Raw genomic sequence first — 26,445 nt, forward strand, 5'->3', positions numbered from 1 at the left:
CCTCCGCCACGCACCGTGGAGTATGTATATAGATGTAGATATAGAAACCTCTGACTTTCACCTTTTGTCAGAACAAAGACATATGCTCTCCAAGGCAATGTTATCAAATGGAGTTTATTGACCAATTGTTCAGAAACATTCAACATATCTCAGGATTGAACAATGTAGTGGCAGACTGTTTGTCGCATGTCAACGCCATGATGGAGACAATCGATCTCACATGTCTAGCTCAAGCACAGCAGACTGACCAAGAACTCCAACACTGCATCAATGACACTACAGCAGGCCTGCAGTTCACACTCATTGACTTACCAGAGGCAAACATTATGGTGTATTGCGACACCTGCGATGGAACAACTCGCCCATTGATTCCAGCAGAAGTATTTCATGGTCTCCATCATTTATGTCCTCCTGGAGTAATGACGAAGCTTGTATCCAATCGTTACGTGTGGCCCGAGATACAAAAGGATTGCCATCATTGTCTCATGCAAGAGTGAATTGTTAACACAGCAAATTTCAATTCATGTTCACGCACCAATAGGTACAGTCCCAAACATGATCGAGAGGTTCACCCTCATAAATATTAATATTCTGGGACACTACCACCATCAGGTCAACGATATTTATTGATCGTCATTGATAGATTCACATGCTGGCTGGAAGTTATTCCTATAAATCTCCCGAGACACCAGCTGCCGCGTTTATATCTAACTGGATGTCCACTCCATATAACAACTAACAGAGGATGCCAATTCAAGTCCAGTTTGTTTTCACAACTCAACAAGTTTTGTAGCGCATCACATCATATAACAATGAGTTATCATCCAGCCAGCAATGGGATGGCCAAGCAGTGGCACCGGTCCCTTAAAGCCACCTATGTGTATCAAGAATCATAGTGGATGAGGGCCCTACCATTAATTCATTTCATCCTTGGCACCATAAGCAAGCCTGACATCGATGCATCTCCTACTAAATCAGTCTGCAGGGAAACGCTTTGGCTGTCAGACGAGTTTGTCGATCTGGGTGCCTTGACAGGGGATATATCAAAATCACTGCATTTCAAGCACATTTGAGAGATCGGATCTTACACATGCGACTGCAACCATGCCATGACATGACTTCACCATGACATGGCATGCAGCAAACGTTCATCCAAAAAGAGACGAGGTGTTGCACCCATGTCACACTATGCTCATACCACCACACTTTGTAGCAGCAAGACAAGATAAGACAGTGGACATTTTGGTTAATAGCAAGAGAAACACTGCCTGGTGATTGGGTTAAACCTGCGTTTGTCTTTCAGGAATCTTTAGACGATCACTTTTCCCTGTACTGATCAACACTGTCATCAAACAACAGATGTGGTCCAGGCACTGGGTGCTCTTCCTGTCAAGATTCAAGAATAGCACTTGAGACAAGTAATGAAGATGACCCTCCGTTTCCACATTCGGGGGGGGGGGGGGAGGGGGTGCATAGCGTCAGGTAGTCCCACAGCTGTCCACATGTGATCAAATAATTGTTTAATGAGTGTCAACCGAGTTTGTGCACTGTCCACTAGGAGCGCTGACTTGTGGTTACTCATTGTCATAGCATGTGGGCATTCTGTGGTTTTAAAGTGTTACATTTTAGATTGTTCTGTTGTTTCCTACTTTATGAGTTGCTTGTTCTCTAGTGTCTGTCGACGAATTGTTTCTTCTAGTTATGTTATTTCTATTTACATGTTTGCTTGTAATTCCTGTAATGTGGGAGCACTCAAATTTCGGAAATAAAGTGTACCGTACGTAGGAGCCACCTGAAAGCAATTCTTCCACAATAAGAACATGAAATAAAGCTGCAAGCCTCACACACAGCAAGACTTATAAGGCTGTGTATAAAGCCAGGTTCGCACAAGTATGAATGTCTTACATATGCATCCCCCCACCACTACCCTTACATGCCCATTAGCGTTTCCACACGTTGAAGTTGGGAACGCTGCTTACGTGACTTTCAGGATGACAACAAGTGAAAGTATTTGTATGGTAGGTCAGCAGCTTTCAGCTGGAGAGTTTGCAGTGATGTTGACAAAGAAAAATCGAACACACAAATGTTGGATATGGAAATGGGCATCTCACAAGAATTGTTTGGGAACATCCAACATGCTAATAAGGAATTGGTTAATAAGTGAATTGGGAAATTTTGAAGATTCACTCTTTTCCAGATAATGTAACTTCAAAATAAAGTCTCACTTCACATCTCCAGCTTCACAGTTAATAATTTTCTTTTCAGCTTGAGTACTATGAACTAATTTTAGCATATGGCATGTATCAAGAATTGCATGAACATTTTCCAGTTTCAGTAGGTGCCCAAGATTACTCATTGTCAGTATGTTTACAGTATGTTGACAGCAGCACCATTCCTTGTCGCTGACCTCACAAAAACACACAGAGAAAATAATTTCGACTTACAATATCTCATAATTTCTGTCATTACATCTGATGACAGTTTATTCACAAAGAAATATGGAACTGGGCACTTAAACTTTTCAATATATCCCACTATCTGAAAAACTAAAACTTCAGTAGCCATTTCTTCTGCATCTATATTCACAATGTAGCCCAAATCAACATTGCCTTTATACACTTTTTGTTGTAGTTCCGCACAAGCTGCTTCCTAATTGACATACTATCACAAGTAATTGCACACTGCTTAAGATACCGTTCGTCACTGGGATTATGATTAGATAGTTCAAAATCTCTTGTAAATAGCCAGGTTCACTATTTGTTGATGACACCCAACCACAAAGGATATGTGGATGGGGAAAAAGAAATATAGAACATACAAATCTATATGCCCTAGGGGAGTAGAAATGCAGAGTGAGTGCAAATTGTTTGGTCAGTTCACTGTCTCGCATGGTTTGCTTCTTTGCATCACTGTTTTTCAATTGGGTAAGAATAAAGTCTAAAGGAAAGGCACTAAAATGTTCCTGAAGTGTACTTTCCAGGTTGTCATTTACTCAGTTTCTTTTATTTTTCAGCACTGTAATCAATTCTTCCAGTATTTCCACGCCGCATAAGTTTCATCTGCAATCGCCTCATTTTTTCCCCCTAAGTTCCACAATTCTGTGAGAGACATCAATCTGAACAATTGCATCGCACTTCTCATGGTTGCCATCGGATTCACACAACGTATTTGTCGTTTGCAGCTCATTCATTCCCTGAAACAAAATTAAAAGAATCCATCAACAACAAATATGAGTTACTAGAAATTTAGAAAGATACTCTAACAACAATGTCTATCCTTATTGCTAGTTAAATACATAGTTTTACCTGGGATACCGAGTTTTATTTCCAACAAGTTGCCTTCTCCGACTGATTTTCATTTGCAAATGACCTGGGAAACTGAACAAACTTGGTATGGCGTTATCCTTCATCAGCTGTCTATCAGTTCCTCATCGAAATATGTAGTTGTCTTTTGTAAAGTGTGAAATATAAATGACGCTATGTTTCGATGGAGTCCAGTATTCCCTTCGTATTGCATGCACTCATTTTTTTTTAAGAATTCTAGAGCGAGTGATGAAAACTGAAAAGAATTTAGATAGCTTTTTACAGTATTTGTATTTCCCGAACACTATTTCATTTACCATATAGCAAACCATATGTAACTTACATGTGAAATTGAATACCACTTCCTATTGTTCATCGATTACTGCAGCCGTATGCAGCATAACTGTTGAAAGTGTTTGTTAGGAAAAGAAACAGATGGACTTCAAAGTCACAAGCAGAAGAACAATTGCCCCACTCGGCCACTACAATACGGCGACTCCACCAAAGACCTTCACGGTTTTCTAGGCAAAGACGCCTTTGAGTAGTCTCTTCAGTTAAGTTTTGAGCTCACTGATAAATTAAATGCACATTTCTGTGAGTGTCTGCTACTGATGCTAGTATCTTTGCGAGTGGCGGTAAAAACTGAATAGTAAATACTAAATAGATTTTACGAGAGGAAGTTTTAATCTTGGTTTTTGCGAAAACTTTAACTATGGATGATGTTCAAGCAGTATTTGTCGGGGAAAAAATAAATAAAGTAAGATGGAAACCCGAGGCTTTATCAAGTTCCAGCTATTTTGTTACTGGCAGTTGGGATGAACAGGTATATGCTCAAGTGTCCGTCTGATTTGACATGGTGTTCGTTATGTGTTTGGTGCGTATATATTTTACAGTAAAAACTGAAGCTCTACAGTTTATGCCCGTATTTGTCAGTTCAAATTAATCTGAACCTCGGCGAAGGAGAATACTGCAATTGTGATTCAGCTAGAGCGACACTCATCGGCTGTGCCTTGTCACTGCAGTTGTATTCCATTCTCCTGATTTTTACTTGCACTGTGTAGACCATATCCGAACAGGGGGTTATCTGCAACCTGAATTGCTTGGTATGGGATTCCACTTGCCCAGTAGCGGGTGCCAAGTTCTCTGTTACTGGAATGTACCATTTTAAAGGACAATATTCCATACCCCATTATTTGCACACCTAATTTTTGGCAAGGTCCATTCTCAAAACCGCACTGATGTGGATACGTATCACTTTGCCACAAAATGAAACAACTTTTATTTGCACATAGCATGGTTGTCAACAATGAACAGCTAAAGAAATATTTGAGACACATGACATGATGGTGATAGTTCTCGTAGCCACCATTGTGTTGTGCACTTTGTATTTTAGATGATGAACATTGATTGACCGTACTATGCGCAAATATGCAAGGCACGCAAGGTTTTGATTATGAGACGAGAATTGTGTACCCACACCTGTTGTTATAGGTGCACTGGTGAATGGCCCGTGCCTGAAACTAGAATTACAGATAAAGTAATTAGGAATACAGCCTAGATGAATTATGTTTGTCTTCAATTTTATCGACGCTCTGGTGCCCACTCAAAAGGAAATACGTAAGCTTACACTCACCAATGGATGCAACATAGTTTTTTCATTTTAATTGGAGGGTAAACTTCGTGTCACCATGTTCTCTGACCAGAAAGGGATGATGTTATGGGAGCTCCAAAGCTATTGATATCAATCCTCAACACTGGAAGATGTGTTTTTCCATGGCCATGTCTGCAAAAACGAATGTCCTTATGTTGTTAAGCTGGCTGGCATTGGTCACATATCTTCAATCTCCCTTCAGATGATTGTTATGAATCCTGAGTGTGTGCATGAAGATGTGAATGATGAGAGGGACACTCTCAGAAATTGCAGAGACTCCCCATACACAAGCTCTTGAAAATCGAGGATGGAATGTAACAATATTATGAAAAGGAAAGTTGCTACTCGCCCTATAGGGGAGATGCTGTGTTGCAGATAGGCACAACAAAAAGACTGTCACAATATAAGGTTTCAGCTAACAAGGCCTTTACTAAAAATAGATGAGATGCAAACACTCCCTCCCCTCCCCTCCCCCCCCCCCACACACAAATGTGATTTTTACCACGTATTTGGCACAGCACTTTTCCCCACCCCTACCCTGCTATCCCTTCCCGCCCCAGCCTCGTTGTTACACCTGCCCAGTTGCCACTCCCATCACACACTGCTGCTGCTCGCTGAGTGACTTCAGCTGCCAGAGGCTGCAGTTGTGTGTGTGTGTGTGTGTGTGTGTGTGTGTGTGTGTGTGTGTGTGTCTTCTATTTTTGGGGTCGACCGAAACGTCCGATCCCACCCGTCGGCTTTGACCCTTTGACCCATGATGTAAGGCTGTTGTGATAAGTAGCAACTTTACCTTTTCATACATAATCTCTGCAACAGATGCCTGACAGTTCTTTGGCAATGCACTGCACAGGTTCAGTAGTAGTGGCCAACTACTGACTGTGTAGGCATCAAAGATTTGGTTGTATTACACATGATGGTATCCCTAAGTGAATGGTGAGAGTGCTGTTCCGTGCCATTGAAAGCTGCCTAGCACTATTCTGTTCTTATAATGTGAATGCCATAGCCACACCAGGCTACAGGATACTTGTTCTCACAGTGACAATCTTGATTTACTGTCTTATTCTGGGCTAGCTATAATGCTCTGTCCCAGCGGTTCTCAAGCATTAGGAGACCATTAGGTTTACTTCTGAGAAAATTCAGGTCTTAGCCAACATCCCAATAAAGTTTGTCACCTGGCAGTAAATGAAGAGTTTAGATGGAAAAGGAAAAAAATCTAACACCATTATTTGTAAATAAATATTACGTGGCATATTTAAAAGGAATAAAACATACAAAGTTATTGGATTTTTTTCAGTAAGGCACAGACGTAAACATTAAGCTTTGCCACCGATCAATTTATTACCATAACCATATTTTCTGCTTTCACACTCTCATTCGGAAGGACGGCGGTTCAATCCCGCGTCCGGCCATCCTGATTTAGGTTTTCCATGATTTCCCTAAATCGCTCCAGGCAAATGCCGGGGTGGTTCCTTTCAAAGGGCACGGCCGACTTCCTTCCCCATCCTTCCCTAATCCGATGAGACCGATGACCTCGCTGTCTGGTCTCCTTCCCCAAACCAACCAACCAACCAACCAATCTGCTTTCACATTTGTTGACTTCACCAACTCAAAACCAAGTTGTCACCTTCCAACCTAACCTAGACCTCGGGCTGTGCTACAAATCAGTCTGTCACCACAACCAAGATATCTGGGGGTCCAATATGTAACTTCAGCCATCAGTGAGGTGGTTTATACTACAGCTATTTTCTGACACTGGTTATATTTGGTACACTGTCAAGTAACATACATCACAATCTATGTTTACTCTTCTTTCAGTTCCTCGCTTTTTTGCTAACATTTTTGAATGTTTCCTTTTACACATGGAAGTTGTGGTTTTTGGAATTGGTAGCCTTAAGACCTTTTTTCCAGTATTAGATACCAGTGACCAACTTTTCACCAATATGTCACTTCATCACCACAGTCTGTTTTTCAGTTTGTTTTCTTTACAGAGCCCAAGTAGTTCAACTTTGGCTCTCATTTCAGTACCTAAATCTACTTTCATCCTCAGAAAAAGATTCTTACAATCCAAGAATTTATTTTCGGTTTTTCAGATCAGGAAGGAAGGTACTATTATATGTTATTACTGATAATAAGAGACAACATGATGGACAACAACATAAATGAAAATGAGACAAAAAATTACTTGGCATGCGTTGGACAAACTAAATAAATTTTCTCCATAAATCTTTCAATGTGTCTAAACTGATAGCTTAAGATGTGTGTGTATCCCCACTTAGGAATTACGTACTACAGATGTGAAAACCATTCATATACTGATGATGTTTGCTGTGTGAGTAGGAGATTGATGCACAATAGGAATTACTGGGTAACTCATGAAAACCAATATATTGACTACATACACGCTTGCAGGCCACTTTATGGTCTTACACTTGCAAGAGCAAGGAAAAAATGACTGCCTATATGCCTCTGTATGAGTGTTATTTTTGGTATTTGTCTTCATGGTTCTTACGCAAAATTTACATTGATGTAAGAAGAATTGCTCTGCATTCAGCCACAACTTTCAATTCTTTAAATTTTCTCAGTGAAATTTCATGAAAAGAATGGCGTCTTTGCTCCAGGGATTCCCATTTAAGATCACAAAGTAATATTCACATATGAATAAAACACACAAATAACAAAACTAACTGCTCATCTCTGAATTTCTTTGATGTCTTCCTTTAACCTGATCTGGTGGAGCTCCCAAGTACTTGGACAGTACTCAAAAGTCACAGTAGTGACCGAGCGAGGTGGCGCAGTGGTTAGCACACTGGACTAGCATTCGGGAGGACGACGGTTCAATCCCGCGTCCGGCCATCCTGATTTAGGTTTTCCGTGATTTCCCTAAATCGCTCCAGGCAAATGCCGGGATGGTTCCTTTGAAAAGGCATGGCCGACTTCCTTCCCTAATCCAATGAGACCGATGACCTCGCTGTTTGGTCTCTTCCCCCAAACAACCCCTCACAGTAGTGTTCTGTAGGTGGTCTCCTTTAAAAGTGAACTAGACTTTTATAGAATTTTTCTAGGAAACTGAAGTTGACTATTCACCTTCCTACTTTACTAGCTCTTTCCATTACAGTTACTTTGCTTTGTTACACACTGTGCATAGAGATTTAATTGATGTGGTTTTTCATGTACCACACCACTAATAGCGTATTTGAATGTTACAGGGTTGTTTTTCCTACTCATCTGCATTTTTCTGCCATTTATCACACCTAATAGAAGTTTTGTCTAATATAATAATAAATAATAGGTCTATATAATTAATAAGTCAGGTTTTTTTTGTAATCAATAATTGATTAGTCAGGAGGAAAGCTAATAAATGAAAAGTAAAATGAATTTAAATATCTCATTCACATACACAAATCACTTTCTTAATCTTTTTTATCTGTTTTGTTGTTTGAAGTGAACATCAGTAGACTCTTAACGTGCTGGAAAAATGTTTAGTTTGCGATCTTAAAATCTCAAGGGAATGGAAAATTGTCTTCTCGCCTTGTGAGAAAATTCAGATCAGTCCTAAATTAATTTCATAAATATCACACTGACAACGTAAGAAAAAATGTAGCAAAGCAAAATCTGTAACATTTTATAAAGTGGGGATTGATAACCGTTACTATGAAATGAAAGCGGAAATGCCAAATTAAGCAATTTCACAAAGTAAGTTTTTTATACAGACATCTGAAATCTCAAACACTAATCTCACAGTTTTGAACAAAATAAAGAATTGTGCTGTATTTTGGTGAAACACGTAGAAATTACAGTAATCTCAGCTCGATTCTGGAGCGAAAGAAAAATATTCATAGTAAAGTCATTTCAATTATTGCAATTGCCAATAATAATGACACAATTTAACAAATTCCTAACAGGAATACAATTTCAGTTCATTTGAAACAAAATGAAAGAATATAGGAATCTGATAATGTAAGATGCTGTCGGAAAGGCGCGCGGCTAAAGAGAGAGAAAGAAAAGACGAGCACGCATTCTTATATAGGGCAAAATACAGATGATAACGCTATGCCATTCTCATTATCCTGGGTGTACATATTCGCTGACTTGCAGCACAGTTAATTGGCACGAAGATTAAATTTTATCTTTAACTTTTGATGTTTCGATAGGAAAGGAAAATAGTAAATTATTACGTCGCGGGCAGGACACAATATTGCACTTAGCTGTCCTGTGTCTTCCTACAGTCACCTAATGATGACACCTTCCCAAACACTGCAGTGTCATCAGCAAAGTGTTGCAGATTGCAGCTCACCCTATCTGTCAGTTTGTTGTGTATGTTGAGAACAAGAGATGCCATATCACACTTCCACGGGGCACCCATGGCAATAGTCTTGCTGTCCAGGACAAGATGCTGGGTTCTATTACTTAAGGAGTCTTTGAACCACTCATGTACCTGAAAACCGGAAATACGGAAGTGTCCGATCCCGCCCGTCTGTTTTGACCTATGACGTCACAAATACGGCGGAAACGACCATAAACCACGATTCCAATATGGCGCATATAAAGTCGTTACGTACACATTATGAGGACGAAAATACATCGAAAAACAAACACACAGACGTTCCACAAAAAGCCTAATGACACTAATGGGACAAATGAGGGAAATAGGGGGGTTTTGGGTGGGGACAAACTAAATATAAACAAATTTAGACACCCACCCCCATACAAAACCACGCAAAATGACGAAAAAAACCGACATCACAAAACTCCTCAAATACCACTAAACACAATATCATCTGGAATCGGACACTTCCCTTGACCTATATAGCTCAAAAACATCTCCCGATACCAATAGAACATTCACAGCCACACATTGGGTTCGAACACTTCCCTTGACCTGTTATCCTTACAACATCTCCACATACAGCCGACCCTGGTCCGAGACGCCAGAACTTTAAGTAAGCCTCATTTCTTCACGAAATACTGAACGCTTCACAACTTCATCCAAAAATCCGAATAGTTGAAGAAATTTTATTAGAGACAACGCACTGTCCCCCATCATAGCCGACAACCGAAAACTGTCGACCCTGTCAGTCATATCCATACCTACCAAAGACATAAAAAAAGCAATTTACCAAAATTCACACACGATGGCACACTTGCAAACTAAACCAAATACAACACCTAACACACCACCAGAGAGCACCACCAATCGCATCAAAACGACATCTGCAAACACGCCACTCTCACAAACTAAATTCCGGGCCGTCGTGACGTCACACACCACAACAGGCTTACGTCATGGGTCAAAGCCGACAGGTGGGATCGTACGCTTTGGTCGACCACATATGATCAGACCTTCATTAATAGTCTGAGACCTTCATTAATAGTCTGCAGAGGGGGGTATGTGAAACACATTCCAAAAATACAGGAACACAGAATCTGCCTGTAACCCTTCATCCACGGTTCACAGGATATCGTGCAAGAAAACAGTAAGCTGATTTTTTCACCAGCTATGCTTTCTGTATTTGTGCTGATTTTTGGACAGAAAATTTTCTGTGTAAGTGGAATTTATCACATTTGAACTCAGAATATGCTCAAGAATTCTGCAGCAAACCTATATATTGTGGGTGTGTTCTTTTAACCTTATGTACAATAGTCACTTGCACTTTTTTACGTTTACTTGGGACTTTTCTGCTGGACAAGAGATTCATGATAAATGCAAGCAAAGTAACAAACCAATGCCGAAGAGTAAGATTGCTATGGAAATTATTTGGAGGTTGGTGGGACAAGTGGCAAGAGAAATGAAACAGTGATTTTATTTTATTTATTTATTTATTCCCCCCCCCCCCCCCCCCCCCCCCCGCCCCCTACTGGAATCTGAAACAAGAAAAGACCAGGTTCGCAAATTAAAGGAAGGCAGATTAGAAAGTATGTTAGAAGCAGCATGAGTGGGTATTAGTGAAGACATGACTGCATAAAAAAAAGTGTAATGAAGTCTTTACCTAACAATGGATGTCAAACTAGTAACCATGATTGATGACGTGGACAATGGCGATCTAATAAATACTATACACTAATGAAATAGTGGTACAAAGAGAATTTTTGAAAAGAATGGTGCAATTACATTGTAATAAACACTCTTAGTTTTCCAGAATGAGAGATGAGGTACTGGCAGAATTAAAGCTGTGAGGACGGGTTGTGAGTCGTGCTTGGGTAGCTGATTTGGTAGAGCACTTGCCCGCGAAAGGCAAAGGTCCCGAGTTCGAGTCTCGATCCGCCACATAGTTTTAATCTGCCAGGGAGTTTCACTCTTAATTTTAACCCCTCGGATAATTTCATTGTACTCTCCAGGGCTTATTGTCCTGAACTTGGGAACCATTGCCATATACAGACAAAAGTGAAATTTTGGGTCGAGCCCTCGATCGTTGTTCTGTACACTGGGCCATACAAAGTTCAGCATCACCAATCCATTGGCAGCAAAGATAGCTAAGTGACTTGTTTTGTGTAAGTACTGAGATACAACGCTGCATAAAGAAACATAAAAGTATGGCTGAGGCCAAACTGTGGTTTTTGTCTCAATGTACTGATCTATTGATGCCCAATAGTGGTCTGCCCCGCAAACAAAGAACCAGTATTCTTAGCATCCAGTCATTCTACTGATCAGCGACATTTCTTGCTTATGTAAATCAAGTTGTTGGGAGGTGATTCATACTGTAGACAGACCATCAGCAACAACATTCTCATCAACATTTGCAGATGGTGAAAAGAGGAGGGACTTGTGGTCATTGTCAAGTGTGTAACCGGAATGCATACACAGTGCCAACTCCAGCTACCTCTTAGTAACTCTCAGGAAGTATAGTCAGCAGTGGAAGAGTTCCTTTATGCAAATCCTGATTCCCCTATGTATTAGGAAATGGTCAGCAGCAAGAATCTTTCGTTACCACGAGCTTTATTATGTGTTACGGTGAAACATTGTGCTACAGAGTAGTTGTTCCTGGTTAAGTTCTACAACACTTCCCGTACACCATTTATATTAAGTATACCTAAATTAGTACACTATGTCTTGCTGAATGGTTTAGTTCTCTGTTTATTGTAGCGTTTCAAATAGCTCTTAACTACCAAAGTTGACAAACTCCCAGTGTAAGGGATAAAGTAATATTACATATCTCCTGGCTGCAGCCTAAATTAATAATTTGCTTGCAATGCACTGTACCACTTGTGTTTTTGCTTTTGCATGTTTTGTGAGTGTTGTCCGTACCTAGGGCAAGGCAGACAATATTGTCAGCTCTCAGAATAAATTGTGCATGTTATGTAAGGCACTGTGGGTACAAATTTATAAAAGTGAATGAAATGAAGTCATTGCTTACAATGTTGTGCATAAGATTTAACCTGCCCACAAGTTTTAAAAAGATTCATATATCTGTGAATCATTACCTGATTTATTCTGTATAGAGGGGATATAAAATGTAGACTGGCAATGGCAAGGAAAGCGTTTCTGAAGAAGAGAAATTTGTTAACATTGAGTATTGATTTAAGTGTCAGGAAGTCATTTCTGAAAGTATTTGTATGGAGTGTAGCCATGTATGGAAGTGAAACATGGACGATAAATAGTTTGGACAAGAAGAGAATAGAAGCTTTCGAAATGTGGTGCTACAGAAGAATGCTGAAGATTAGATGGGTAGATCACGTAACTAATGAGGAGGTATTGAATAGAATTGGGGAGAAGAGGAGTTTGTGGCACAACTTGACAAGAAGAAGGGACCGGTTGGTAGGACATGTTCTGAGGCATCACGGGATCACAAATTTAGCGTTGGAGGGCAGCGTGGAGGGTAAAAATCATAGAGGGAGACAAAGAGATGAATACACTCAGCAGATTCAGAAGGATGTAGGTTGCAGTAAGTACTGGGAGATGAAGAAGCTTACACAGGATTGAGTAGCATAGAGAGCTGCATCAAACCAGTCTCCAGACTGAAGACAACAACAACAACAACAACAACCACCACCACTCTCATATAGTGAGATTAATGTATATAAACAGAAAGGCTAAGGAAATGTGGAGAGAGGAGACGGCCTAAATTATGGAGAAAGTATAACAATTAGGCAAATGTGACAGTACTTTTGTTCCCACAGTTTGCCAGGCAGCTGAAGTGAGATACTTATGAATAACAAAACTACAAAGGCCAGAACAAAAATGCTACAGTGAATCACAAATAAGACAAATACTGGCAGTCCCTAACATTCATTCCACTGAAAGACTTAGAAAGGCTTGATCTTCGGAAGCAAAGATGTTTGACATTGTTGGCAGTACCATCTTGCAGTAATGCATTCATTCTCTTGAAGAAAGTACAAGTACAATTGACAAATTATAATCCTTCAAGCGCTCTCAGTAAAATTGATGGTTTACAGGTGTTTGGGTTTCAGTTGCGATGTCATTTTTTCTTCAGTTGATATTTTGACAATGTCCCTGGTTATTTTCTTCAGTTGTAAAGTAGAGGTTTTGTTGCTTCAAACTTGTCAAACCAGTAAGGAAGTTGTTGAATTATTGTTAAAGATAAAATTACAGCTCGACTGCAAAACCAAGAACTTGTAAACAAATTGAGACATTATTTTTCACACAAAAAAGGATAGGTAGAAATGTAAGGCATCTTAGATTTATTAGGCACTTACGTAATAACAAACAACTAAAGTGGAACAGATACCGTTATCTTATGCCAGGAAGGCAGTTACCGCAGGCCAGTTAGCTTTGGAATCACACCATTGCTGTAGAAATTCATAGCAACTTAACCACAGATATGGAGCAACAACATACCATTACCTGGGATTAAACCCATCATCTCTGTCAGAGGCCTTGCAGAATGTTGTGGGTAACAGAAGTCAAGAATATTGAGAATACTAGCCTGATGTCTATCATTCAATGCCCAAGTACTGTCTTAAGTAAAAAGTAATATAGCTTCACCTGAAGGCTCTGATTGTGTTACTAACCACTGTGCTGTCTTTATTGCCATTAATTCAGTAATGTGGTATGTGAAATTTGTTGTTAAGAAGAATCTTAAGTGTGGGGTCCCAGCTGATATAAAAAACTGGTTTCCAAGTGAGTTGATGAAAAATGCAGGAGATTTGATGAATGTTGCTGCCATCATCTACTTCCCAAGATGATGTTTTGGAATGGCTTTCTTTGTACTATCATGCACTTTCGTACTTTTAGAGTGGGAAACTGCCTATAAAAGGCAGAAGAATGATCAACAGCATGAAGATGCAAAAGGCAAAGGAAACCACTGCAATTGCAGACCAGTCCCCCATTCAGATCTACTGTAGGAGGGGGCTGCCAAGAGGGAGGTGGGAGGTGACCATGAGAAAAAGATCAAATAACCAATGAAATAGTAACATTCTATGAGTTTGGGTGTGGAATGTCAGAAGTTTGAATATGGTAGGAAAGCTATAAAATCTGAAAAGAGACATGCAGAGGCTCAGTCTAGATATAGTTGGGGTCAGTGAAATGAAGTAGAAAGAAGACAATGTTTTCTGGTCAGACGAGTATAGGATAATATTAATAGCAGCAGAAAATGGTGTAACAGGAGTAGGATTCGTTACGAATAGGAAGATAGGGCAGAGTGCGAGTTAATGTGAACAGTTCAGTGATACAGTTATTCTCACCAGAATTGAAGGCTCCTGCCCACCCCCTCCCCCCTCCCCCCTGACATCAGAACCCCCCCTCCCCCATGAACCATGGACCTTGTCATTGGTGGGTAGGCTTGCGTGCCTCAGCAATACAGATGGCCGTACCGTAGGTGCAACCACAACGGAGGGGTATCTGTTGAGAGGCCAGACAAACGTGTGTTTCCTGAAGAGGGGCAGCAGCCTTTTCAGTAGTTGCAGGGGCAACAGCCTCGATGATTGACTTATCTGGCCTTGTAACACTAACCAAAATGGCCTTGCTGTGCTGGTACTGCGAACGGCTGAAAGCAAGGGGAAACTACAGGCATAATTTTTCCCGAGGGCATGCAGCTTTACTCTTGGGTAAAATATTCCGGAAGTAAAATAGTCCCCCATTTGGATCTCCGGGTGGGGACTACTCAAGAGAACGTCGTTATCAGGAGAAAGAAAACTGGCGTTCTACGGATCAGTGCGTGGAATGCCAGATCCCTTAATCGGGCAGGTAGGTTAGAAAATTTAAAAAGGGAAATGGATAGGTTAAAGTTAGATATAGTGGGAATTAGTGAAGTTTGGTGGCAGGAGGAACAAGACTTTTGGTCTCGTGAATACAGGGTTATAAATGAATAAAAAAAATAGGAGTGCGGGTAAGCTACTACAAACAGCATAGTGAACGCATTATTGTGGCCAAGATAGGCACGAAGCCCACACCTACTACAGTAGTACAAGTTTATATGCCAACTAGCTCTGCAGATGATGAAGAAATTGAAGAAATTTATGATGAGATAAAAGAAATTATTCTGGTAGTGAAGGGAGATGAAAATTTAATAGTCATGGGTGACTGGAATTCGTCAGTAGGAAAAGGGAGAGAAGGAAACATAGTAGGTGAATATGGATTGGGGGGAAGAAATGAAAGAGGAAGCCGTCTGGTAGAATTTTGCACAGAGCACAACTTAATCATAGCTAACACTTGGTTCAGGAATCATAAAAGGAGGTTGTATACATGGAAGAATCCTGGAGATACTAGAAGGTATCAGATAGATTATATAATGGTAAGACAGAGATTTAGGAACCATGTTTTAAATTGTAAGACATTTCCAGGGGCAGATGTGGACTCTGACCACAATCTATTGGTTATGAACTGTAGATTAAAACTGAAGAAACTGCAAAAAGGTGTGAATTTAAGGAGATAGGACCTGGATAAACTGAATAAACCAGAGGCTGTACAGAGCTTCAGGGAGAGCATAAGGGAACAATTGACAGGAATGGGGGAAAGAAATGCAGTATAAAAAGAATGGGTAGCTCTGAGGGATGAAGTAGTGAAGGCAGCAGAGGATCAAGTAGGTAAAAAGACGAGGGCTAGTAGAAATCCTTGGGTAACAGAATAAATATGAAATTTAATTTATGAAAGGAGAAAATATAAAAATGCAGTAAATGAAGCAGGCAAAAAGGAATACAAATGTCTCAAAAATGAGATCGACAGGAAGTGCAAAATGGCTAAGCAGTGATGGCTAGAGGACAATTGTAAGGATTTAGAGGCTTATCTCACTAGGGGTAAGATAGATACTGCCTACAGGAAAATTAAAGCGCCTCAGATTGAAACCCAGTACTAAGCAAAGAAGGGAAAGCAGAAAGGTGGAAGGAGTATATAGCGGGTCTATACAAGGGCGATGTTGTTGAGGACAATATTATAGAAATCGAAGAGAATGTAGATGAAGATGAAATAGGAGGTATGATACTGCGTGAAGAGTTTGACAGAGCACTGAAAGACCCAAGTCAAAACAAGGCCCCGAGAGTAGACAACATTCCATTAGAACTACTGACAGCCTTGGGAGATCCAGTCCTGACAAAACTCTACCATCTGGTGAGCAAGGTGTCGCCTTCCGCTGTCGAGCAGTGTGTCAGCAGTGCGCAAGTAGCAGCATTACTGCATTTACTAGGCAATCTTGTATTTTAATAACCGTTTAAATTTTGTCGATTTGTTTGCGCTCTCTGTAGATTAGTTCAGACGTTCTTTGCAAAACAGTTTTTAGCATGGATAGGGACTGCAACTGCTGTGTTCGGATGCAGGCTGAGTTGGCATCCCTTCGCTCCCAGCTTCAGGCAGTGTTGGCTTCGGTCACACAGCTTGAGGCTGTTGCCAATGGGCATCACTGTGGGGGTCCGGATGGGGGTTTGTCGGGGACGGCCAGCTCGTCCCACGCATCCCCCGATCGGACTACAACTGTGGTTGCCCGGGATACTGCCCGCATTGAGGCTGATCCCTCACCTGTGGTAGAGTGGGAGGTCGTCTCAAGGTGTGGCAGGGGGCGAAAGACATTCCGGAGGGCTGAACGGAAGGCCTCTCCAGTTTGTCTGATGAACCGGTTTCAGGCTCTGTCTCAGGCTGATACTGATCTTCGGCCTGACATGGCTGCTTGTCCTGTTCCAGAGGTTGCCCCTCAGTCTGCAAGATCCGGGCGGTCGCAGAGGGTGGGCTTACTGGTAGTTGGGAGCTCCAACGTCAGGCGCGTAATGGGGCCCCTTAGGGAAATGGCAGCAAGAGAGGGGAAGAAAACCAATGTGCACTCGGTGTGCATACCGGGGGGAGTCATTCCAGATGTGGAAAGGGTCCTTCCGGATGCCATGAAGAGTACAGGGTGCACCCATCTGCAGGTGGTCGCTCATGTCGGCACCAATGATGTGTGTCGCTATGGATCGGAGGAAATCCTCTCTGGCTTCCTAAGGACACTATCCGGACCTGCTCTGTCGCGTAAGTTTCTTGACTTTTGCACAGCAGTTTACTATAGTACCTTTGTGGACACTGATGGCTCTTGGACTGTGGTCGGGTGTGCCTTCGTTGTTGGCACCGATACTTTTTGGGGTCAGATTCTGAACACTGATCAGAAGTTACAGCAGAGTTCTTTGCACTGCGTCAGGCCCCGCAGAACATCCGGTGACACAGGCTTTTCAATTGTATCATTTGCTCCGGCTTTCTCAGTGCTCTTCAGAGCTTCTGTGCCCTGTACATTGTTCATTCCTTAGTGCAACGGGTCCAGGAAAGCTTTCACTTGTTCACTCTTGATGGAGCTACTGTAATGTTTATGTGAGTTCCTGGTCACGTCGTTCTGATGGGAAATGAGTCCGCTGATGCTGCTGCCAAGGCTACAATCCTTGTACCTTGGCCTGCTAGCTCTCCCATTCCCTCCTATGATCTCTGCATTGCTGTCTGTCAGCAGGTGGTGTCACTGTGGCATCACCACTGGTCTCCCCTTCATGGGAACAAGCTCTGGGGAATTAAACATCTCCCAGTGGTTGGCCGACTGTCTCTCAGCTCTCTTGCTGCAAGGATATAATTTTAGTTATATTGCATATTGGGCACTGTTGTTTAGCTTTTGCCATTTGGTAAGTGGTGACCTTCCACCTCTTTGTGCTCATTGCCATCAACCTTTGACGGTTCACCATTTTCTGACGGAATGCCTTTTTTAACCACTTACTTACATTCTAATTTGTGTTTGCTATCTGAGTTACCAGCCATTTTAGTGAAAGACGCGCGGGCTGTTGACTGTGTTTTTCATTTACTCATCATAGCAGCATGGCGGAAATTTAATCTATAGTTCAGACCTCCATTGTCTGCAATGCATGTTTTATGGACCTTTCTCCAACAGAAAGTTCCTGTTTTGAGCTCTTTCCTTCTTGTGAATGGGTGTAATGTGTAGTCACTACTAACTCCTTTTTCATGTTGGTGTTCTGTGGTTCTGACATGGGCACATGTGTGCCCTAAAACAAAACAAAGCAAAACAAGAATCAACAGCAAGTAAACACCAACAGTAATGGTTCAGGTGTACATGTCATAGTTGAAAGTGTAGGATGAAGAGATAGATGAAGTATATGATGATATTGAATGGGTAATTCAGTATGTAAAGGGAGATTAAAATTAATAATCATGGAGAGTTGGAATGCGGTTGTAGAGGAGGGAGTCGAAGAACGTGTTACAGGACAATATGAGCTTGATAGTAGAAACAAGAGAGGAGAAAAGCCTGATTGAGTTTTGCCATAAATATCAGTTAGTAATAGCAAATACTCTGTTCAAGAATCACAAGAGGAGGTGGTGTATTTATAAAAGGCAAGGGGATACGGGAAGATTCCAGTTAGATTAGCTCATGGCCAGGTAGAGACAATTAATTGTAAGGCTCACCCAGGAGCAGATGTAGGCTCAGATCACAACTTATTAATGATGAATAATAGGTTGAAGTTCGAGACTAGTGAGGAAGAATTTGTGTGCAAAGTGGTGGGATACAGAAGCTCTAAAGAATGAAGAGATATGCTTGAAGTTCTTTGAGGCTATAGGTAGTGCGATAATGAATAGCTCAGTAGGCAGTTCAGTTGAAGAGGAATGGATATCTCTAAAAAGGGCAGTCATGGAAGCTGGAGAAAATACGTAGGTACAAGGAAGATAACTGTGAAGAAACCATGGATAACAGAAGAAATATTTCAGTTGATGGATCAAAGGAGGAATTACAAAAATGTGCTGGGAAATTTAGGAACACAGACATAAAAGAAATAAATACGAAGTGCAGGGAAGCTAAGGTGGAATGGCTACTTGAAACATGTGAAAAAATCGAAAAAAATGATTGGAGGACTGACTTAGGATATAGAAGAGTAAAAGCTGCCTTCGGTGGAATTAAGAACAAGGATGGTAACATTAACAATATAATGAGAATTTCTCTGTTAAATGCAGAGGAGAGAGGGATAGGTCGAAAGAATTCATTGAAGGCCTCTATGAGAGGTCCCTCTGGTGGCCTCAGCACCACCACTTCCTATCAATTCTGCATCTGAGGATGAGGTGGAGATCTTAGCGTCCCTTGAGGACCTGGATCTCACTGATACAAATAATCAATCAGTGGCAGCATGCAACCCTCAGACATAACCTGCACGCTTCATAGCTTCCCAGCCTCACAATAATGTCATCCTCCAGTGGAATTGCTATGGTGTTTTCCACCATCTGGATGAGCTATGGCAACTGTTAAGCTTTACAACTGCTTTCTGCATTGTACTCCAGGAAACCTTTCTCCCGGCAATGCAAACCCCTGCCCTCTGCGGCTGTAGGGGATATTACAAGAACCGTAGTGACTATAATAGTGTGTCAGATGGAGTTTGTGTCTATGTCCTGAACTCAGTATGCAGTGAACCTGTGTCCCCTGTGGCTGTCAGCATCAGGATGACACAGGAGATAATTGCTTGCAATGTTTATCTTCCTCCAGATGGTGCAGTCCCCCTGGACGCATTGGCTGCACTGATTCATCAGCTCCCAAAACCTTTCATACTTTGGGGAGATTTAAATGCCCATAACTCCTTGTGGGGTGGCACGGTGCTTACTGGCCAAGGTAGAGATGATGAAACTTTACTGTCTCAACTTGACCTCTGCCTTTTAAATACTGGGACCCCCACTCAATTAAGTGTGGCTCATGGCACTTAGTCGGCCTTTGATTTATCCCTCTGCAGTCCAGGACTTCCCCCATCTGTCCACTGGAGAGCCCATGATGACTTGTATGGTAGTGACCACTTCCCCATCTTCCTGTCACTCCCTCAGCGCCATTCTCCCGGACGTCTACCCAGATGGGCTTTAAACAAGGCAGGCTGGGAAGCTTTCATCTCTGCTGTCACCGTTGAATCTCCCCTGTATGGTACCATCACTGTGATGGTTGACCCGAGGATGGCATTCCGTCTCATGGGAGAGTCATGCTGCTTGTCAGAGATGATGCTCATAGTACTCCCATCTTTGATCCAACAAAGAGGACTTACAGCTGCTCGTAGAATCGCAGCGTCCACTTGTACTCTGCCTCCAGGAAACAAAAAATTGCATCCTCATGACTGCTTTGAGCTCTTGCATTTCTTCCCGGTCCACTTCAAACACTCCCTCCCCTCCCGAGGTTGAGCGGGTCACTAGAACGATATTTTTTTTTCCGGCGGAAAACACGATCCCTTGTTCTTTAGGGTGCCCCCGGCGAAAGTCAGTACCTTGGTGGTCGCCGGAAATTGCTGAGGTCATTAAAGAGTGTCGGCGAGCTCTACAGTGACATAAGTGGGGACCCTTTCCTATAGCACCTAATAGCTTTTAAATGGCTCTGTGCTTGCGTTCGCCAGCTTATAAAAAGACAGAAACAGGAATGTTAGGAGAGGTATGTCTCGACCATTGCGTGCCATACGTCACCTTCCCAAGTCTGGACGATCAGCAGACGTGTTTTTGGGTACCAGACCCTGACAGGTGTCTCTGACATTAACATCAATGGCCTATCTGCAGACAAAAACACAATTGCCAAGCACTTTGCTCAGCATTACGCTCGAGCCTCTGCATCGGAGAATTATCCCCCAGTCTTTCACACCCTCAGATGGCGGATGGAAAGGAAAGACCTGTCATTCACTGAACATCACAGTGAACCCTATAATGCTCCATTTACAGATTGGGAGCTCCTCAGCGCCCTTGCACATTGCCCTGACACAGCTCCTGGGCCAGATCAGATCCACAGTCAGATCATCAAACATCTCTTGTCCGACTACAAGCGACATCTCCTCGTCATCTTCAACAGACTAGGGAAATGTGCTTTATGGTTCGGCGGCACCCTCAGCATTGCGTTTACTCAACCCAGTGCATCACTGTGGTGTTCGACTGGCAATGGGAGCTTTTAGGACGAGTCCGGTGACCAGCATCCTGGTGGAGGCCGGAGTCCCTCCATTGAAAGTTAGGTGTGCGCAACTTCTCGCCAGTTACAGTGCACACATTCATAGTTCTCCTGAGCATCCAAATTACCATATCCTTTTCCCACCCACAATAATTCATCTCCCACATCAGCGGCCAAGGTCTGGGCTTACGGTTGCGGTTCGTGTCCGATCTCATCTGTCTGAAGTGGAGTCCTTGCCTTTACCACCTATACTTGATGTCCATTCACGTACGCCTCCACGGTGTACACCTAGACTGAAGCTTTGCCTGGATCTTTGACATGTCCTACGGACTCAGTTAACCTCGCAGCTTTCCGCTGTCACTTCCTCTCGATTCTCTACATGTACCGGGGTGATAAAGTAGTTTACACCGATGGCTCGATGCTGACGGTCACATTGGCTTTGCATATGTTCGTGGAGGACATACTGAACAGCAATCCTTCCCAGATGGCTTCAGTGTTTTCACTGCAGAGCTGGTGGCCATTTCTCATGCTCTTGAGCACATCCACTCATGTCCTTGTGAGTCATTCCTTCTCTGTACTCTCTCCTTGAGCAGCCTACCAGCTATCGACCAATGCTACCCCCGCCATCCTTTGGTAGTGACCGTCCCGGAGTCCATCTATGCCCTGGAAAGGACTAGTCGTTCCGTGGTGTTTGTGTGGACCCCAAGCCACGTTGGAATCCAAGGAAATGAACTTGCTGACAGGCAGGCCAAACAGGCTTCTGGAGGTGGCCATCCCTGTAACTGATCTGCGATCATTATTACGCCACAAGGTTTTTCAGTTTTGGGAGACGGAATGGCATAATCTCAGTACGCACAAGAAACTGCGTGCCAATAAGGAGCCTACGAATATGTGGAAGTCCTCCATGTGGGCCTCTTGCAGGGACTCTGTGGTTCATTATCACTTAGCTGAATGTATTCTTTAATATATTTTTAATAGTTCAAAGTTATCAGCCACAAATTAAAAAAACTCAATTTTTGAACAGTAGTTTTCCAAAGAAAGATTAATTTCTCAGCTTTAATATTTTTCTGCTGTTACACTGTATAGTATAGTTACTTTTTATAGAGTATCAATGGTGAGCAGCTTACACTTAAAAAACACTGTCTTTTTAGCTATCTCCATTTGTTGTGACCCCCCACCACTTTGTGCCCATTGCCCTCAACCTTTGATGGTTCACCTTTTCGTGACGGAATGCCTTTTTTTTTAACCACTTACGTTCTAATTTGAGTTTACTATCTGAGTTACCAGCCGTTCTAGCGAGTGATGTGTGGGCTGTCGACTGCGTTTTACTTTTTATCCGTTGTAGCAATACGATGAAGGACATTAAATCTTTACTTTAAGACCTCCATTTCTCCATGGTGTACTTTATAGACCTTTCTCTGCGTCCCTGTTTTTAGCTGTCTTCTCTTCCATCGATTGCAATTAACATGTAGTTATTTTTATATTGCTCTCTTTGTCGATTCGACAATGGGCAAATGGTGCAAGATGTTCAAAATTCAGAGAAAAATAGTTGTAAGCTGTAGGGAGAGACAGATAATATAGAATGTGTACAAGAGCCAAGAGGAACAATAAGAGTGGAGGACAAGGAATGAAGTTCTCAGATAAAAACGGGTGTAAGACAGGGTAGACTACTGTTTTGCCCCTACTACTCAGTCTGGACATTGAAGAAGCAGTGATGGAAATAAAAGAAAGGTTAAAGAGTTGCCGGCCGGTGTGGCCGTGCGGTTCTAAGCGCTTCAGTTTGGAACCGCGTAACCGCTACGTCGCAGGTTCGAATCCTGCCTCGGGCATGGATGTGTGTGATGTCCTTAGGTTAGTTAGGTTTAAGTAGTTCTAAGTTCTAGGGGACTGATGACCTCAGAAGTTAAGTCCCATAGTGCTCAGAGCCATTTGAACCATTTTGTTAAAGAGTGGGATTACAATTCAGGATGACAGGATATCAGTAATAAGATTCGCTGATGATGTTGCTATTCTGAGTGAAAGTAAAAACGAATTACAGGATATGTTGAATCGAATGAATAGTCTAATGAATACAGAATGTGGATTGAGAGTAAATCAAAGAAAGACAAAAGTAATGAGAAGTAGCAGCAATAAGAACAGTGTGAAACTTATCAGAACTGGGGATTAGAAAGTAGATGAAGTTAAAAAATTCTGCTACATAGGCAACAAAATAACCAATGACAGACAAAGCAAGGAGAACATAAAAAGCAGACTAGCACTGGTGGAAAGGGCATTCCCAGCCAAGAGAAGTGTATTAGTATAAAACATAGGCCTTAATTTGAGAAAAATTTCAGAGAATGTACATTTGGAGTATGGCACTGTATGATAGTGAAGCATGGACTGTGAGAAAATCAGAACAGAAGTGAATTGAAGCATTTCAGATGTGGTGCTACAGATAGATGTGAAAAATTAGATGGACTGATAGCCGAAGGTAAAGAATGAGAAGGTTCTCCGCATAATCAATGAGGAAAGGAATATATGGAAAACAGTGAAAAGAAAGGACAGGATGATGGAACATCTATTGAGACATCAGAGATTAACTTTTATGCTAATAGAGGTAGCTACAGAGGGCAAAAGCTGTAAGGGGGGGGGGGGAGAGGTCAGAATACATGAAACAAATAATTGATGACATAGGTTGCGGTATATACTGCATCCTTCATCACATGCAGCAACTTCTTAAGCATCAGATTTCAGAAGAATGATCAAGAGAAAGAAAAAACATTCCCAAATATCTTTATTTCCAGACCAGTGCTTTTTTTCTTTAATTGATTTTGTTGATGTCAGCCATTCTGGATACTGAAATAAAAGGTATTAATCCTTTTTTCTTTCCTTTTCAGATTTGCCACTTAGCACTATGGTCATATGCATCTGATGAAGATGAGTCATACAGCATTCCTGCAAAACTGAGAACTGTTCCCAATTGTGGTGATATTACTGAAATAAAAGTAAGTATTTTACTAATAAATGCAAGTTATGTAGTTAAAATTATTTTAGTTGGACGTATACATGCAGTGCTCTTCAGATTTGTGAAGCACTGCTTAAAGAACATGAGAATTTAATTTTATCCTGTTTTAACCAAAAATATGTAGATAAAATTTTACATACATTAATTCAAAACAGTAAGAGGTTGTAATATCACAGTAATATCAGTTATATAGATACCAATATTATGGAAGAAAAGTTGCTACTCACCATATAATAGAGATTGTGAGTTGCAGATTGGCACAACAAAAGTGTTGTCACAAATAAGCTTTTGGCCAGCAAGGCCTTTGTCAAAAATAGAGTTGTCCCCCCCCCCCCCCCCCGCCACACGCCCACACACACACACACACACACACACACACACACGACTGCAGTCTCTGGCAACTGAAACCATACTGCGAGCAGCAGCAGTGCATGATGGGAGTGGTGACAGGGTGGGGGTATGGAGGAACCTGGTGCAGGGAGGGGGAGGGATGTGGGTAGGTGTGGGCGACAGTGAAGTGCTGCCGGGGAATGCGCAGGAACAAGATGGAGAGAGGATGGGGCAGCTTTCAGCAGTTGGGAGGTTAGACGGATGGCAGGGTAGGTAGTGGGAAAAGAGAGAAGTGTAAAAAAGACTGGGTGCGATTGTGGAATGAGGGCTATGTAGTGCTGGAATGGGAACAGGGAAGGGGCTGGATGGGTGAGGACAATGACTGATGAAAGTTGAGGCCAGGAGGGTTACGGGAACGTAGGATATATTGCAGGGAAAGTTCCACCTGTGAAATTAAGAAAAGCTGGTGTTGGTGGGGAGGATCCATATGGCATAGGCTGTGAAGCAGTCATTGAAATGAAGGATGTCATGCTGGGCAGCGTGCTCTGGACAGGGAGGTCCACACGTTTCTTGGCCACAGTTTGTCGGTGGCCATTTATGTGGACAGATGGCTTGTTGGTTGCCATGCCTACATAGAATGCAGCACAGTGGTTGTAGCTTAGCTTGTAAATCATGTGCCTGGTTTCACAGGTAGCCCTGCCTTTGATGGGACAGCTGGTATTTGTGACCTGGCTGGAGTAGGTGGTGGTGGGAGAATGTCTTGGACAGGTCTTGAATCTAGGTCATTTTACAGGGATATGAGCCATGAGATAGGGGGTTGGAAGCAGGGGCTGTGAGGGATGGACGAGTATTATTGTATAGGTTTGGTGGATGGTGAAATAACACTGTGGGAGGGGTGGGAAGGATAGTGGGCAGGGCATTTCTTAATCCCTTTCATATTCCAGCACTACACAGCCCTCATTCCATCGTCACACCCAGTGTTTTTACTTCTCTTCTTTTCCGCTACTTCTTTGTGGCTACTCCTCAGATGCATGACAGGAAGTTGTGCTGGTGAATATGTGTCATGCACGATGATGATTCGGTGGAATGGGTTTAGGAGATAATGACAGTACAGGGGAAGGGGAGAGGGCTGGGTAGGTGTGGATGCAGTAGGTTAGTGAAGATTGAGAGCAGGAGGATTATGGGGACAAAGGATGAGTTGCAAGGATACTCCCATCAACGCAACTCAGAAAGGCTGGTGCTGGAGGGAAGGATCCAGTGAGCATGGTTTGTGAATGAACCATTGAACTTGATTATGTTGTGCTTAGCGGCATATTCTGCCATTGTGTGGTCAACACTGCTCTTCTACTACAGTTTAACAGTGGTTATTTATTCTTGTAAACAGCTGTTTGTTGGTCAAGGCCGCATGAAATGCTGTGCAGTGAGTGCAGCAAAGCTGATATGATACAGCTGCTTTCACTGGCACCCCAGGACCACTTCTACTCCTATTAAAAGATACTGTTACTGTGCAATCCAAAGCACCTACACCATATCCCCATAACTGAAATTCTTGTCCACCAACACCTCAAAGAACACTCCAGACACCATCTCCAAAAATTATCAGAGTTTATTAAAATGTTACTCCCACCTCAGAGCACTACTGTCCATTGATACCTGTCCTACACGTAGTGAAACCTGACCTCTCATCAACCCCTCGTAGCACCCAAACACTGCCTTGCTGATGTTTCGCGTCAACAACTTCCTCTAAAACCTCCTCCTAACATTCCACAAAACACTGTTGCAACCTATACATTGAAAACCTTAATCCAATAGAACTTTCAGTTCTACCCAAGGTCCTCACCATCAGTCCCCCACCTAAGT

At 42.2% G+C, this 26,445-nt stretch overlaps 1 protein-coding gene across 1 annotated transcript in view; it reads left to right on the forward strand.

Moving 5' to 3' along the window:
* The first annotated feature begins 3,894 nt into the window (after window positions 1-3,894).
* The window catches only part of LOC126260966 (nucleoporin Nup43), a 210,756-nt gene continuing 188,205 nt past the window's right edge, over window positions 3,895-26,445 (forward strand). The window contains exons 1-2 of the mRNA XM_049958490.1: window positions 3,895-4,125; window positions 24,128-24,235. Of these exons, the coding sequence (XP_049814447.1) occupies window positions 4,015-4,125; window positions 24,128-24,235 (219 nt within the window). The 5' untranslated portion in view covers window positions 3,895-4,014. The remainder of the gene's footprint in view (window positions 4,126-24,127; window positions 24,236-26,445) is intronic.

Source organism: Schistocerca nitens, chromosome 5, assembly GCF_023898315.1.
Source record: "Schistocerca nitens isolate TAMUIC-IGC-003100 chromosome 5, iqSchNite1.1, whole genome shotgun sequence".
Classification (NCBI taxonomy): domain Eukaryota; kingdom Metazoa; phylum Arthropoda; class Insecta; order Orthoptera; family Acrididae; genus Schistocerca; species Schistocerca nitens.